The sequence below is a fragment of the Silurus aristotelis genome (assembly GCF_946808225.1).
Source record: "Silurus aristotelis genome assembly, chromosome: 4".
NCBI lineage: Eukaryota > Metazoa > Chordata > Actinopteri > Siluriformes > Siluridae > Silurus > Silurus aristotelis.
In genome coordinates this window covers 12339850-12355731 of record NC_139577.1, presented here as the reverse complement: position 1 = coordinate 12355731, position 15882 = coordinate 12339850, and the positions used below count along the sequence as shown (strand labels likewise).

At 40.0% G+C, this 15882-nt stretch overlaps 2 protein-coding genes across 3 annotated transcripts; both read right to left on the bottom strand.

Moving 5' to 3' along the window:
• Positions 1-783: 783 nt before the first annotated feature.
• Positions 784-7311, bottom strand: stpg4 (sperm-tail PG-rich repeat containing 4). The gene is made up of 7 exons (XM_083539036.1): positions 7252-7311; positions 7028-7099; positions 5032-5286; positions 4886-4944; positions 4736-4781; positions 1794-1898; positions 784-1220 (listed from the first exon to the last, which is right to left on the bottom strand). The coding sequence occupies exons 1-7, from the start codon at positions 7294-7296 to the stop codon at positions 1119-1121; spliced, it is 684 nt and encodes a 227-aa protein (XP_083395162.1). The 5' UTR covers positions 7297-7311; the 3' UTR covers positions 784-1118.
• A 1537-nt stretch (positions 7312-8848) lies between these two features.
• Positions 8849-13220, bottom strand: calm2a (calmodulin 2a (phosphorylase kinase, delta)). Of its 2 annotated transcripts, none has more exons than XM_083540155.1 (6): positions 13079-13220; positions 12182-12212; positions 10284-10427; positions 10029-10135; positions 9808-9943; positions 8849-9682 (listed from the first exon to the last, which is right to left on the bottom strand). In XM_083540155.1, the coding sequence occupies exons 1-6, from the start codon at positions 13079-13081 to the stop codon at positions 9654-9656; spliced, it is 450 nt and encodes a 149-aa protein (XP_083396281.1). In that variant the 5' UTR covers positions 13082-13220; the 3' UTR covers positions 8849-9653. The 2 variants fall into 2 exon arrangements, with proteins under 2 accessions (XP_083396281.1, XP_083396282.1); XM_083540156.1 differs by having other exon boundaries at positions 10284-11524; positions 11561-12212; positions 13079-13143.
• Between the last annotated feature and the right edge of the window lie 2662 nt (positions 13221-15882).

The following is a 15882-nucleotide window of genomic DNA, read 5'->3' as shown; positions in this document are numbered from 1 at the left end:
CATCAAACCATGCCTTAATATTAAACCGCAGATCTGCTTCAGGTCCCTCGTTAGAGCCGAGAGAAGCAAGCTAATTGTCTACGACCGCCTCGTGTTTCATGAGCGCAAACAATAGGAACACTCTCCAACAAGGTCCATTGAGCTCTCCGCCTCTTCAAAGTTGCACGAGTCATTTAACAGGTCTTTGCTGTAATGCTAACACACCTGTCAATGGCGGAGTCAAATGAACCGAGACCACACACTGCTATTGTTTTTGCTCTATAGGTGCTCTGAATATGACCCCGGTCAAAATAACCTGCAAGCTGGCACAAGCTCTTGAGATATTCCGCGAACAAGGGCTAGAGTTTCACTGCCACGCATTGTAAATTTAGGAAGCTTAAGAATGAAAATAACAGCCATTTCAACAATAAATCAACGACACATTTTTTACGTTGCAAGTGTAAGAATGTAGGATTTTGAAGAAACCACATCCTCAGGGGACATACAGTGTAAAAATGGGCATTAGATTTGTGATAACACACCTCATTCCTAATTGGTCTGTAGAGGAAAAATATGTAATATTTGACCAAAGGAAAGTGTTCAGAGGAAAGAAAAATTAAGAACTACATTGAAAATGTTCCAGGATCATTAACATTCTGCTTTTACTCTCCCAGTGTGTAAACAGTACCGGTAAAAAGGGTTTTGATAGCTCATACAAATATCATTGTCTGGCTCACTTTGGCACTGTGTGTGATGACTAGTATTGGAAACAGCTGTTTTATTGTGCGACAGTGACCTCTTTGTTCCAAATAAATGAGCTCTGTAAGCATGAGAGTCATCGTAAAAGCTCGGGTATTATACGTATAGCTAGCCTGCATTCAGAGTGCTGCATAGCTGAGATAGTTGTGAAGCACAGCAGCTGGACATGGAGCAGACAAAGTGGATAAGGTAGATAATAAGCTATAGGTTTTCCCAGCAATTTTTGTTTAAAATAGCTTTCGTTCTTTTTTTAGTGTAAGGTAAAAATAAAATTAGATGAGAATAAATGAGATTCTCTGGTTAATGTGAACGGAACATAAAAACAAGGATAAGTGAACTGATTTTTGATTGACAGATGAGTGTGTGAGCATTAAAATTTATTACGGTAGAAAAGGCCATGGATGTAGTCTATTTTGTCCTTGGTGGCAAAGGCATGATCTGCCATGGGGCCTCATATGTGCCTGGTCCGGTCCAGGAGTCCTCTGTTGAAAGGACAAAGAGAAATAGTGCATATTAGGTCTTGAAACTCACATGATACATTTATTAAAAAAAACTTTTAATTGCATGATCATTTAGAAATCTCAAATTTGCCCTGTTGTGACAATGATTTTCAGAAGACTATTCTAAAATCTATAAACTTTTAAAGAGGATTTACAGAAGACGTAGTTATATTAAATATGCAGCTTCCGATGACACCAATAAGTAACATTTGCCCCGCAGTCAGGAGATAGCAAGCAGGGATGGGAGGGAGGAATGGTGTTCTTCTCTTTCCCCTCGTTTCTCACTCAGAGCAACACTTGTCAATTGTTGGTGTCTGTGAGCTTGTGTATGCAGTACATGGTGGAAAATTTTCCCCAGACTGTGTTCAGCTGCCAATGACATAGCACAAAGAAAGAACTTGCTTGTCCTCACCCTCCATGTGGTGTGATGGGGAGAATGAGGTGGTGGGTGGGCATTGGTAGATTGCCAGACTGGGCCAAAATGGGGTAATAATAAATAAATAAATGAATGAATACATAAAAAATAAACACAGCATCTGTTGATGGAGTACTTACAGAGTGTATGCTGTAAAGACGTGGTACTGTAGATCTAAAGCAGGAGGTAATGGCTTTAGATGAACTGAGATTCGGGGTATAATAGCCAGGAGCAGGGCCTTCTTTCTAAATATAAAGTAACCAGAATAAATCCAACACAAATCACTAATAAAAGTGAACATTTTATACATTTGGCTTATGAAAATTCCCTTAAAGATATTCGAACAATGGGCAGATGCGGGCTAAACAACAAGTGCTGACTCAGCAGGTCCATTCTAATTCACCCAGGATGTAGTTGTTTCCAAAGCTGAGAGGAAGAGTCCCACAGCCAGTTCCCACAGCCCTGACCCACATTATCTGGCTCGGAAATGCTGCCTACTATCATTAAGTGCCACTCGACTCCACCAGCAGCCTCAACATGATCTGCCCAGCATGAGTTGTGGCAAGTGGAGAGCTGAAGTGTGTCCGAGGTGTTAATGCAGCTGTATTTACCGAGGGCTTTTTAAAAGGGATTCTGCCTGCTGTCCTAATGAGTAGTGCACCCAAATCACTCTCTGCGGCATTGGCTTTACGCTGCCCTGGAATTTGCTGGCCCCGCTGCAGATGGTTGCTTCATAGCATAAATGTCTGGTGAGCCATTGACCTTTCATTTCATTAAAGAGCCGCAGTGTGGCCAGGAGGAGCGTTGCCCTGCACCCTCTGTTTGCCCACAGCGCAGGAAGCTTCCAGTAAGTTATTTTTGTGGCATCAATGTCACAGCTGGACTTCAGTGCTGAAGAAAGCGGGGCTTTCAGTGAATTCGGGCTTCAAGCTGAAAAGCCCAGTTGTGCTGGACAAAAGTGTGAAGTTAAACAAGGTAAGAGACGCTGTTGAGTCAGAGTTGGATCCTGTGGTCACAACTACTGCAATAACAATGCCTGGCTTGTACAGTGAGGTCATGTGAAATGTGAGAAAACACGTTCCACCTACTTTCACTTGGAGAAAATGAATTCCTGTGTTAACAAATTCGGTAAATTTTTAGCTGTCAACATATCTACTTTCAGCCAGCTGGGTATACTCTGTCAAACACTGACAAATCAAAGCCAGCTGGAATAAATGGGCAAAAGGAACTAAGTTTTATTTCTCTTTCAATAGATAGATAGATAGATAGATAGATAGATAGATAGATAGATAGATAGATGGATGGATGGATGGATGGATGGATGGATGGATGGATGGATGGATGGATGGATGGATGGATGGATGGATGGATGGATGGATGGATGGATGGATGGATGGATGGATGGATAGATAGATAGATAGATAGATAGATAGATAGATAGATAGATAGATAGATAGATAGATAGATAGATAGATAGATAGATAGATAGATAGATAGAATTCTGTTTCTCCACAACAAATTTGAATGTTCTACTGAAGAATCTAAAGTCTATTATGTCAAACAGACTCAACATTAAAGAAGGAACACGGCATACTGAGCTCTCATCATTATAATATTAATATTAAACTTTACTACTTAACCTTTGACACACCACATGTCTTCTATGAGATGAAACCCTGTTGAAACAAAACAAAGCCCCAACATCCACCCTAATGACAATAGGGTGGTTTAGCACTCTAACTCATCTGTCAGCAAACAACAGCCGCCAGTCTGCCTCATATTCATTCAGCGTGGCTTTCTCTCCTAGTGCTTTGGCATCACACATTGTAAGACTTAAATTTTTGAAAGAATAAGGCAAAAGTACGCTGCCTGGCCAATACACAATCACACATTCTAATATTTTGTTTTGCTTTTAGCCATTATTATACATATTTTCCATGGTCTATTTTTTTTTTTTTTAATGATTACACATCACATTATTCCATCCACAGTTGCATTCATTTTTGCCGAATATCTTGAATTGAGAACAGGAGAGTCAAACCACTCTGTAAAATATTTTCCAGCACAACCCAAAGATTTCCAATAGGATTAAGGTCAGGACTCAGTCGTAAAGCATGTTCCTCATATTCCCTGAATCTCTCATTTACAATTTTAACCTGGTGAATCTTGACATTGGATTATGCCTGCCCCATCAGAGAAAGACAAAAATCTATTCTTAATATTATCTGGTATTTCAGTCCATTCAGACTTCTGCTGAGTCAAGACCTGCCCAACCTTCTTACCATGACATGCCCATTAGTTCGGAATAGGGTAAATCTGAACTCATGACCTTTTACTCTTTATGCTCCCTAGTAAATGTAATTTGTCGCCAATTAGGCTCACTAGCAAGTGGCTTTTGGTAGCCATAAAGCTGTTTAGTCCCAATCCTAAATGTTCTTGCTGAATTATGCATGTGGAAATGCTCTGCGTTTTTTATTACACACAGCCATGAATTCTTCTGTTGAGTTTTATGACATGAGCTGCCACTTTCAAGTCCTTGAACAAGGCCCTTAACCCTCTGTGCTCCAAGGGCGCTGTACCATGGCTGACCCTGCGCTCTGACCCCAGATTCAAATCTCTTTTTTTCACAGATCTGAAGCTATCTTCACTAATGATCTCTGATCAAGTTCATTCGAGATATTTTTGCAAACACATTTCTTCCACAAAGTTGCCAGGTCACCACAATCCTTCCAGGTTTTAACAATGCATTGAATCCAGTTCCAGTGATTTCTAGTAATTATTCTAGTCGGGGTTTTTTGTGTGATACAGGCTCCTTCTGAAACTTTGTAACATCTTCTATAACCATCAGATATGTGTTCCTACATGGTTGTTTCAGACATCAGAACCTGAACACTGCATTAGTTAGAGTTTAAAGAATTGTTGGAAGCTGAAACATATCAAAGTATATTAAGTAGATGCTTATTTAAATCTAAGCAGTGGCCAGGCAGTGTACAATATTTATATATACATTGTTTATATATATATATATATATATATATATAGACATTCTTTAATAGAGACACCTCTTCTCATATGGACTTACAGGAAGGAAGAGAAGGCGTTGCATGGCTGAACGAAACATAACATGCCTGTAACAAGAGAAACGGAGATGCACATTGGAAATTGTGGCACTATAAGCAAAAAGCAATTAAAAGTTGAAAGCAAATGTAGAAGCAAAAAGCAAAAAATGTGTTTGCAAGGTGATTTGGAAACAGTCTTCTCAGTCACATCATAATGGCATGGAGAAAAGTTCTATGTCCTTGAAATCACAATTAAAAATTTTTAGGCATTTATAAGTAATATTAGTGTTTCCTGAAGGAATATTTAACTGTAACCCACTTTATCTCTGATGCCCAGTGTGTAGTTGTCAGGTCTTGGGCAGCTTTTAAAGGAGTAGGATGCTTGATTTTGGAGAACTTCTTGAGTAGAGTCAGTGTAATTGTAAGCACCGGGCAGAAGCATGGTCCCGCTTGTCATACACATGATCGTCTCGCTCCGGCCTGTGTTTTTAAATCTATAGGTCATTCTCACAGGATTGAGGCCTACCTCCTTGATGAAATAACGAATATAGTAAGTGCCAGGTAATGGTGTATTCTGGAGATAAAAAGCTTTATTTTACAGATTTATATGTCACTCTGGGCTGAAAGAAAGATGGGACATTCTGCAGCCAGATACACTGATCAGGCAAAACATTATGAAGGCGAAGTGAATAACACTGATTATCTCATCATGGCACCTGCTAGTGTGTGGGATATTAGGCAGCATATAAACATTTTGTCCTCAAAGTTGATGTGTTAGAAGCAGGAAAAATGGATTTGCTCCAATTGCAAAATTGTGATGACTAGACGACTGAGTCAGAGCTTCTCCAAATCTGCAGCTCTTGTTGGATGTTCCTGGTCTGCAGTGGTCTGTATCTATCAAAAGTAGTCCAAGAAAGGAACAATGGTGAACAGGCTGATGGGCGGCCAAGGCTCATTGATGCATGTGGGGAGAGCAGGCTGGTCCGTCTGGCCCGATCCAACAGATGAGCTCCTGTAGCTCAAATTGCTGAAGAAGTTAATGCTGTTAATAGTCGAATGGGTCAGAACTGTTTTAACAGCAAAAGGAGGAACAACACAATATTAGGCAGGTGGCCATAATGTTATGCCTGATCAGTGTATAGACTAAATGGGGTATTATATCGTAATTCTACTTCTACATAGTTGTATAACTAAGTTATAATTTGCAATAGTAAACACTTGTTGTGACATGCCTACAGAGAAGTCATAAGTGGTTTTCCAGACTGTTATCACAAATTTAGAGACACACACAACTTTTCAAAATGTCTTTAGATGTGGTCACTTAAGGTTTACTCGAACTAAGACCCAAACCTGTTCTAGCATCACAGTGCTCCTGTGCACTAAGCCTGCTCCATGAAGATATGCTTTACATAGGTTGGAATGGGAGAACATGAGTGGCCTGCTATAAAGCTCTGTCCTCTGTCATACTGAAGAACAGATTTGAAATGAATTGGAATGCTGAATGCACCACAGGCCTCCTCACCTCCCCTACATCAGAACCTGATTTTACTAATGTCCCTGTGGATGAATGAGCACAAATCTCCACAAGCATACTTCAAAATCTATTAAAACATCTTTCTAGGAAGAGTGGAGGTTATTACAACAGCAAATAGGGAGAAAATTTGGATTTTGGTGTTTATAAAGCACATACGAACCTTATGGTCAGGTGTCTACAAACCTTCTTTTGTAAAAGATAGATAGATAGATAGATAGATAGATAGATAGATAGATAGATAGATAGATAGATAGATAGATAGATAGATAGATAGATAGATAGATAGATAGATAGATAGATAGATAGATAGATAGATAGATAGATAGATAGATGTGCTATGATATCTGGCACTTAGATACTAACAGCAGATCCTTTAAGTTGTGAGGTGATGCCTCCATGGATCAGACTTGTTTGTTCAGCGCATCCCACAATCGAATTAAGATGTAATGAATCTGGAGGCCAAGTCTACACCTAGAAACTCCTATTCTTTAAACCATTCCTGAAAATCTTTTGTAGTGTGACAGGGCATATTATACTGCTAAAAGACTCCACATCTATAAGTGAGTACATTTGCTATGAAGGGATGTACTTGGAATTCAACAATGCGTAGGTAGGTGGTAGGTGCAACCCAGTTGTCTATCCAGCACAGTTTGGCCATTGTCAAATTTGCTCAAATGCTTGATCTTGAAAATGTATTGGGTAATGCATAGTAATATTGTCTGTTCTCTGCCATGTCAATTCATTCAATGGCACAAGTGCATTACATGAGCACATCACCTACCTTAATTCTGACCTTCCACCAACCACTTCTGTCAGTCCATTTTCTCTGATCAGTCTGTTTTTTCTCAGAACTCTAAAGAAACATGTCAAAACCGCCACATAATAAACATCTTGGTCAAAGCATTTTTGTTTACAATCATACCAAAGCCTTTCAAAAGTGTGCCCTGTAATATAATAACAAGCCTAAGCACACTGAAGTTTTTTTTTATTGAACATGAAACCTACCGTCTGTGCTCCTTTATTGCTGTGTTGAGGGATGTCTCTTATCATTCTTGTAACCTTGCTGTGCCTTTTTCCTGTCATGACCAAAGCTCTTTCCACAGCACTGGGCAACTTTGGCATGGCAGGAAAGAGACAGCTTCCTTTCGTCCGTAACCGTTGCATAGGTACGGAAAAAATAGTCGGCAGGTGATTAACTATTAATAAAGCCACTGGATGTTCGTGTCTATGTGCAATATTAGGAACTAGGTTCAAATGTAACAGCTTTAAAAGCAATATTGTTTGACTTCTAAAAAATTTATGCCAACTTTTTAGCATTCATTAAAATAAGATCAATTAATAAGATGACATTTATATTAGGTAAAAGTGTATAATGTACTTTTGATATAAATGTGTGATATAATCGCAAACAGGAATCAATCCCTATCTACCTATTTATTTGGGAGACTAACTCCTGTTTTCTATTTTTTTTTTTCTTTAATAGGTGCATGCTGTACGTATTGTTCTATTGAGTCAGGGAGGGATCATTTCAGATTTTACTTCAAAATTATTAAAATATCGATCCGAAATTTCAACACCATATTGGTTTTTGCAGCACCATGTAATAAGGTGGCCTAATCAATGTGTTCATTTGGTGCAGAAGACACAAGAGGATGAATGACTCTCCTTGCATCATCTCTCTTCCCCAAGCTTCTCTGGGAGTTTGGGTCAGAATGTTCTACTCTGTTGCTTGGTTACATGGAACATTTGCTACCAAGTAGCTACAGTAAGCGCTTATTGCTCTACGCTTTAATCACCCTATGTCTTGTAGCAATGAACACACACACACACACACACACACACACACACACACACACACACACACACACACACACACACACACAGCTCCCACAGCACAGACTGCTTTATAGGCCCTTGTGGTATTGTTGCCATTTAAGAGCCTCGGCAGTTTCCACTATGAGAGTAGAACTCTGCAATTGTTTTGGCAAATAATCTCCCTTTACTACAATTTCATCATGAGCTCAATGCTTCCTCAGAGTAGATGCTTCCCAAGAGCACATATAAATAAATGCCCATGCCTGTCTAACGTTAATGAGAATCAGATACGTGGGGCATAAGAAGAAAACGTTTCGAGGCGTTTCGATCTGATAAATGTCTGAAAACCCCAGAGTAAACCGGAGCAAGTTCAATTGGGTAATTCTTGGGCTTTACACACAAGTTACACCCAGCTTTGTGTCGTCAAAACAAGGTGCAAAACACAAAAAGACGACGTGTACCACGGTTGTCTTTTATGAGTACTTTAATGAACGTTTATTTCGCTTTGACAAGGAGGCTGTACCCCCCCCATCCTATCCTGTGATTACACATTGTAATTTGACCATTTGACTCAGAGATACATTGTATGATGATTTACAAATGAACAATTTCTACTACAATAATTGTAAACATTCTGGTTGATGTAAGTGGATTGAAACCACTAAAAAGAAAAAGGAAAAAAAATTTAAATAAATAATCAGCTCAGGGATGCATAACGGCCAACATACTGAAGAGCTTCGAGTTCTCAAGGGCTTAAAGATGCTCTACAAACAAAGAAACCTTTCAATTCTGGGTTGTAAATTTTATTGGAAAACAAAAATATACAACTTGGAATGGATTATTTGAGGCATGACAATGATGTTAAGCTGTTTAAAAAAAAAAAAAAAAAAAAAAAAAAAAAAAAAAAAAAAAAAGAAAAGAAAAAAGAAAGAAATATGAAAGTGAAGAAACCATTAAAAAGCATCATAAGATTCAAACAAGTTCTCCGGTACAGAACAGCAGATACAAAAAGAGTTTATGTACGAGTATCTAGAAGATACACCCGTGTCTTTTTTTTTTTTTTTTTTTAATATATATATTTTTTTTTCTTTTGCAGTAGTGCAATGCTGATAAATTTCATATATATATATATTTATATATATATATATATATATATTATATACTTTGTCCATAGTCCATGCAGAGTTACTCCTCTACATTGTTGCCCTGTCAACATTGTTGCCGAGTGACAAACCCGCTGACAGGTCTCCGCTCTTGCTACGCATCGGGTGGGGGGGCAGACAGATGTGACGTGCAGGGTTTTTGCGCGCCACCGCCCCCGTATCGCCGCAACAAGCACCTGATCGTGTAACCGCACCGTCACTCCAAAAAACACGATGACAGCAAAAGAAAGGGACATGAGGAGTTAGATCCTATGCAGTTTACATGCAGTTCCTTTGGACAGCCGGGAGGAAGAGGGGGGGACTTAACGTTTTACAGATAAATTAAACGAAAAAGGCTAATTATTTATAGAGAGAGAGAGAGAGAGAGAGAGAGAGAGAGAGAGAGAGAGAGAGAGAGAGAGAGAGAGAGAGAGGATCTGTACAGGGCTTTCACTTTGCCGTCATCATCTGTACAAACTCTGTGGAGACACACACAAAAAAAAAAAACCCGTTATTCTCTAGAGTGTGAATTGAGCAGGTTACACAAGTGAATCAGACGGTTCTACAGAAAGCTACTTGACCACAGGTGTGGAGTCAGCCTTACCTTCATAGTTCACCTGGCCATCTCCATCAATGTCTGCTTCTCTGATCATCTCATCAACCTCCTCATCCGTTAGTTTCTCTCCCAGGTTTGTCATCACATGACGCAGCTCAGCAGCACTGATGTATCCATTCCCGTCCTAGAACAGAGGTGATTCTGGGTCAAAGTCAGCACTCAGTTGATTAGTGTTGTTTACTCGTTTTACTGCAAGGGAAGAACGTTACCTTATCAAAGACACGGAATGCTTCTCTGATCTCCTCCTCGCTGTCTGTGTCCTTCATCTTCCTAGCCATCATGGTCAGGAACTCAGGGAAGTCTATCGTTCCATTTCCTATTTAGAGAAACAAAGCAACTGAGGGCTTCTGGTTCAGACAACTAAAATTTACAGTGTGTGTGTGTAATATATATTTTATAAATATGTATATACATATTTATAAGTATATATATTTATATAAAAATAAAATCTCTCTCTCTCTTACCATCAGCATCCACTTCATTGATCATGTCCTGCAGCTCGGCCTCTGTTGGGTTTTGGCCAAGGGAGCGCATAACAGTACCCAATTCTTTAGTCGTGATGGTACCATCTCCATCCTTGTCAAATAGTGAGAATGCCTCTTTGAACTCTGCAGATAAACAAATAAGTAAATTATATATAAAATAAAAAATACAATAAAAAGAGACCAAATCTAAAATCCAGAATACATGCAAAATGCAGAGGAAAGCCCAGTTCATTAGAAACAGTGTCAGACTACTTACACAGAAAAGTAACCAAAAAAGGACAGGGCAAAATAAATATGTTCCCTTAGCCGATGGTAAAACATGCCAAAACACTTCTTCGCTATAGTTTCCATCTAAATCCCAGACTGTCTGAGTGCACCAGTTGTCCAATCAGTGGCTTAGTTTATAATTCTTGTGCATTAATCTAAGAGAATATTTGGACAGGTTGAAGGAGTCAGACAGTACACAGATGACAAACACACCAAGCTAGCTGGAATAGCATGGATGGAGAAAGCTAATGGAGCTGAAGGCATAGTTATAGCATGGACCACAACAAAACGTGTCATTAGGTGACATTATGAGATCCATAACCTGCACTGCCGGTACTACATGTATTAGTCACACACCAGTGCGTTCCTGTGAAGGAGGGTGGGGTGCAAAACTCAACACCAACTCTTAACAATTAAACATTTCAGCAAGAAAAAAAATAGAAACAAAGAAAATCAATGTTACACAACAAACAGCCATTGTGTGACTAACGTGAACCAAACTGATTTTCCAAACATACGGTTAGGGTTCCATACAGCAACAAGGCTGCCTTCAACAGCTCAGAGTAGATCTGAAAATCCAGTCGAAAAGCAACTCCACTGGTTTGCATTCCTTCCTAAAATGACTGTTTGAACAGAGAACAACCACCTCCATAAGATCACCTCGTTCTTTGGTACGGCGCCAGCCCCTTTTCTCTGATTCAGTATGACCTCACTCTGTTCCTATGGAGACCAAGGTGTTGAACACGAAGCCATTAGAATCCGGAATCTCATTTTGCAGGATACAGTTTTGTGACATCACAAATCCCTGGTTCTCCTTCTATTTTTGACCTTAACAACACGGAAACACAGCTGTGACCTCACGACATCCTGAGGGATGCAAACAAACAGTGCCTGCGTCTCAGCAGGCGACCCACCCTGACTCCACGTCACTATAGAGACCGAGCACTCGCGACCTAAACGATATGTGGGTTCAGATTTTCTGTTGTGACCACGCGCCAATCCCGGTTTGTGTCTCCGATTAGCGGGGCCCCTGGTAGGAGGAATTCGGCTTAATATTTTGAAGGCGTTCTGATAGTTCCTGATAAACTGGGAGCAAAATGTCCAGCCAATTTTTTTAACCCCAAAGTTGCAAAAAAAACTAAACAAATAATTATTTAGTGAGATGAGATCTGGAAAGAAAACTAAAATCACTCAAGCAAATGGACAAACAAAATAGGAAGAGACCACAAGCAGACACACCCTAAGCAGCTCGATCAGCTTCCCTACAGTCCAATCTTGATTTATTTATTTTTTAAACCACTATCCCCTTTATGATCTAATAAAAAAAAAAGAAAGAAAAGGAAAGAAAAAGGAGGGGTGTGTGGTTATAGGCAGAGAGACTTATTTCTCAGAGTGCATATAAAGGGCGCTGTTATCGCCGCAGCCTGAGCGCGTCCATTCATTTCCCCAGCGCGGCTTCAAGGCGCTGCCATAAAAGGGAAAACCATAAATCCAACGAAGGGAAGCGGGAGAGAGGGAGAGTGAGGGAGGGGTGCGGCTCGGAAAGAGAAGGCAAAAAGCACGGAGATCAACCTCGGCGCCCACGTGCACGATGGGGAAAAAACGCTTACCGGCAATCTGCTCCTCTGTCAACTGGTCGGCCTGAAAGATAGACAGATTTGGAGAGAGAGAGAGAAAAAAAAAAGACAGACAGACAATAGGTTTAATCCTGATCCAGACTCATCACAGCCTCAAATGCAAAATGTCTTTAAAAATATATATATTTTTTTTTTACTGATTTCTATATAGAAGCACACAAATTGAATCCGATCACGTGAAAGTCCGATCTTGTACACTACCTATCTGATGTGTGATGATAAATGAAAGGATCGAGTCGCGCGCATGAACTGGAACCGCGCCGGAAAACAGCGCAGTGGTGCTGCAACAAAGTGGCGCAGTAACGCGCAGTCCAGCACTCACTAGCGCTTTATTCGAGATATATCATTACAAATAATAATAATAATAATAATAATAATAATAATAATAATAATAATAATAATAAATCTGCAGAACTACGAATTAATCGATTCAATAAGGATGGAAACGCCACGTAAAGCAAATATGCCTTGCAATGCGACAGTCTGCAAAATGAGAAGTGCGACGATTGCGGATGCCATTTTCTGTACCAGTAGTGTTAATAATCTCTCACACATCCACACGCGCTCAATCTGTATATTAGCAATGGTGAAGAAACGGGACAATAGTGCAAAAAAATGAAGTAACGAATATAAATAAGGACCCATGCGTATTCAGAAGAGGACTAAATTCTCTTCATGGTTTATTGCACTAAACCGAGTGAGGAAACAGAACCGGAATGCGCGCAACATGTAGCGATTATTCTCAAAGGAGGAAATAAATAGACCAACATAAAACGTGTTTATGTACAACTTTCTGCGAGAGAGAAACGAATTAATAATTTGCCTACAAAATAATGCTTTAGTACAAGTATAAAAGCCATTGCAACTCACCATCGCGCTGTTCTAATACACTCTACTTCCACAAGTCCAACAGTTCACAGCTGGCAAACAAACAGGATGCAATAGAAGAGACTCTGGCGCGCCTTTAATGGTCGCTTTGAAACTCCTCCCCGTTTTCGCTGCGTCCGCCAACACACTTCCTTCTGTATCACAAGCAGGATCAACAAAAAAAAAACTCACGATTTTGCCGTTTTAATGGTGCAGTAATATCCTAATTAAACCAAAGTTGACTTCGCTGAAGCCAAGCAAAGCAAAAAAGTCAGGAAAAAGTGAGCGCGGATGTGCGCTTTTGGTGGGAACTATATGTTGGCGGAGTTATACATTCTGCTATTGCGTGATGCATCGGGCGCAGCACGTCAAGCTGGAGCGAGCTGAAGGCGCTTCTGATTGGTGCGCTCGTACCTGCAATGCGTCACTCGCGCGGCGCTTCGGTGCTGCATTCACACTCGGTCTATAGGCTGCTTGAAGCACCCCAGGCACAGCATACACTCTACATGGACGTGGCGGGACAGTTCATAAGCATATGTCCAGGAAACCACTCACTGGAATAAGCTTTGCAATCACATTGGGGAACTGTCTCTATTTCTCATGTTGAGTGAAATAAATTAAAGCACGCCCCAAAACATAACTTAATACAACAGATATCTATATAGTCCAAAGTGACTGAAAGTGATAAATTATGACCACACACTTCATTCTATCCAGATATCCATAGCACAATCTTAAAAAAGTCCATATATAAGTATAAATAAGATGATGCCTTAATGGTACTGTGTTTAATTAATCTAGTTAAGTGCAATTAGTTTAATTTCCTGCAATTGGAAATGATGGCCTGCAAGATGCTGCGCTCTGCACATACAGTCAGTGTTGGGGTGGGGGCTGGGAATCCATCAGATGTCAGCAAAGAGATTAAGCGTTTCAAGCTGTACGTGAATCAGATCTTCCGAAGCAACCTGAAACACATTCGTTCCCAGCAAGTGTTTTATGTGGCATTGTCAAAGGTGCACATGCATCAGATGTGGTGTGTGGACTAGCAGAAGCAGGCCTGTGGGTTTACTGTGCCCCATTATCTGATACTGTGCACCTTCATGCATCACTGCCCAGATTTCTCCCTCACGCCCACCGGCCACCTGTTTCTTAAACAAACTACAGTGACCACACAGGTAAGAGCGTAAACACCAAGCAGGCACTCAGTCTTCATACAGTTCATTTTTACACAATTATACGATTAATACACATGCATAACTGACAACAGTGACGTTTCTATCGTGCATTCATCTGAATTAATTTAGTTGAGATTTTAAAACTTCTGTCATAGAGGCTGCTTCACAAAGAGACAGGAAACACAACATTTACACCACATACCCCACCCATCCACATGTTCATATGTAGTTAATACTTCCTACTTCTAAAACTGAGTGGTTTATCTTACATCCTAGGAAATAAATCCACGAGGGGGAGGGTGGTATTTACTAATCTAGAGGTGATAAGTCACTGAAATCCAGGCGTGGACATTAAGAAATGCAAGAATGATATATGAACCTTTCTTTGTGAGTCACAATGTGTGAAAGTCACCACTATATTTTATTGAAATAATGCAAAAGGAACATTTTGACATCTCAATGTTAAATACCCACATGCAAACTAAATAGTTTTATAGTAACTTGAACTTTTTGATTAATCAGTGCTTTTTGTTATCCAAAAGCTAATACCAAGTTTAGTAGTAATGGATTTTGTCCTTTGGACCCCATTTCACTGTGGGGACTTTTTTTCTGGTATACCATGATCACAAGTCAAAGGTTTCTGGAAAATTGTCTTCCTGTTGTATATTTAAAGTCTATACCACTCTATTACAAATCCCTTTGTGTTTTGATACCAGTATCCTTATTTTGCTCCCCATATGCATTTAAATAACAAGGATTTTTAAGGTCCCAGTTGAGTTATGTGCTTTTTATAGGCTGTCAGAGATGCTCATTAAAGGGCTATTGATGTGTAAAGAATTGCATCATTCCATCCCAGTTTATGTAACATGTGTTAGCATGACTGTTCATGCAGTACACATACGTTAAGCTCTTCTGTCTTACCTTTCTGTCTTTGTATTGTCATGGATGGTACATGAGAAATAATCTACTGTAAATAGTTTTGCATTTAAAGGCAAATGTTCAGGTCTATGCTGTTCTAAATAAATTCTGAAGTGACTCACTCTCTTCAGCTCTCCAGGCGTATAGCTCTGTTCTCTGCTAGGCCCCAGTCTCTTTCATGGCATGTCCAAATGTGCCACTGCAACTAGAAACAAGTCTGTCTTTGCAGTGGAACAGCACAGATAACAGTGTAGAGAAGGGTCAAATAAAAGCAAGCCCAGGAAACTGGCAGAGTCAGATATTGCAGATTCCTTCCTTCAAGGGTGCATGTGACCTCATTCTGCAGAGGATGCTGCTGATGTGTCCTCATACGAGAGTGCACTGAGAATTGGGATACAGAGCAGCTTGAGGCTAGTTCATCTAATCACGGTCACCTTAGTAGGGCCTCTTAAATGCCCTTTCCCTTGCTGTAGGTGTGGCTGCTCTTAAATGACACCCGAAGTCAATGTTTGAAGTCTGGATTTATACCTGTAACCTGAGGGCATGCTGTATTTCATTTAGAGACCTCACAATGAGCAGGGGTTGCAAGTCTTGGGTGAACCTGTTTGATAATACTTGTCGTTGTTTGTAAGCTGGCAAAGCTGCACTTAAGCTCCCGAATGGCTTTTCTGTCATTTTCACCCAATAAAAGCATGTGTATATGAATTATATTCA

Excerpts from the sequence above, each read along its gene's own strand:
- calm2a (XM_083540156.1), bottom strand. The coding sequence starts at position 10,536 with ATGAACTGGGCTTTCCTCTGCATTTTGCATGTATTCTGGATTTTAGAT. Across the intron at positions 9,944-10,028 it reads CATTCCGTGTCTTTGATAAG|GACGGGAATGGATACATCAG; the intron begins GTAACGTTCTTC and ends CCTCTGTTCTAG. Across the intron at positions 9,683-9,807 it reads TGGCCAGGTGAACTATGAAG|AGTTTGTACAGATGATGACG; the intron begins GTAAGGCTGACT and ends GTGTCTCCACAG.
- stpg4 (XM_083539036.1), bottom strand. The coding sequence starts at position 7,296 with ATGATAAGAGACATCCCTCAACACAGCAATAAAGGAGCACAGACG. Across the intron at positions 5,287-7,027 it reads GGTGGAAGGTCAGAATTAAG|AATACACCATTACCTGGCAC; the intron begins GTAGGTGATGTG and ends TTTTATCTCCAG. Across the intron at positions 4,782-4,885 it reads GTTTCCAAATCACCTTGCAA|GCATGTTATGTTTCGTTCAG; the intron begins ACACATTTTTTG and ends CTCTTGTTACAG.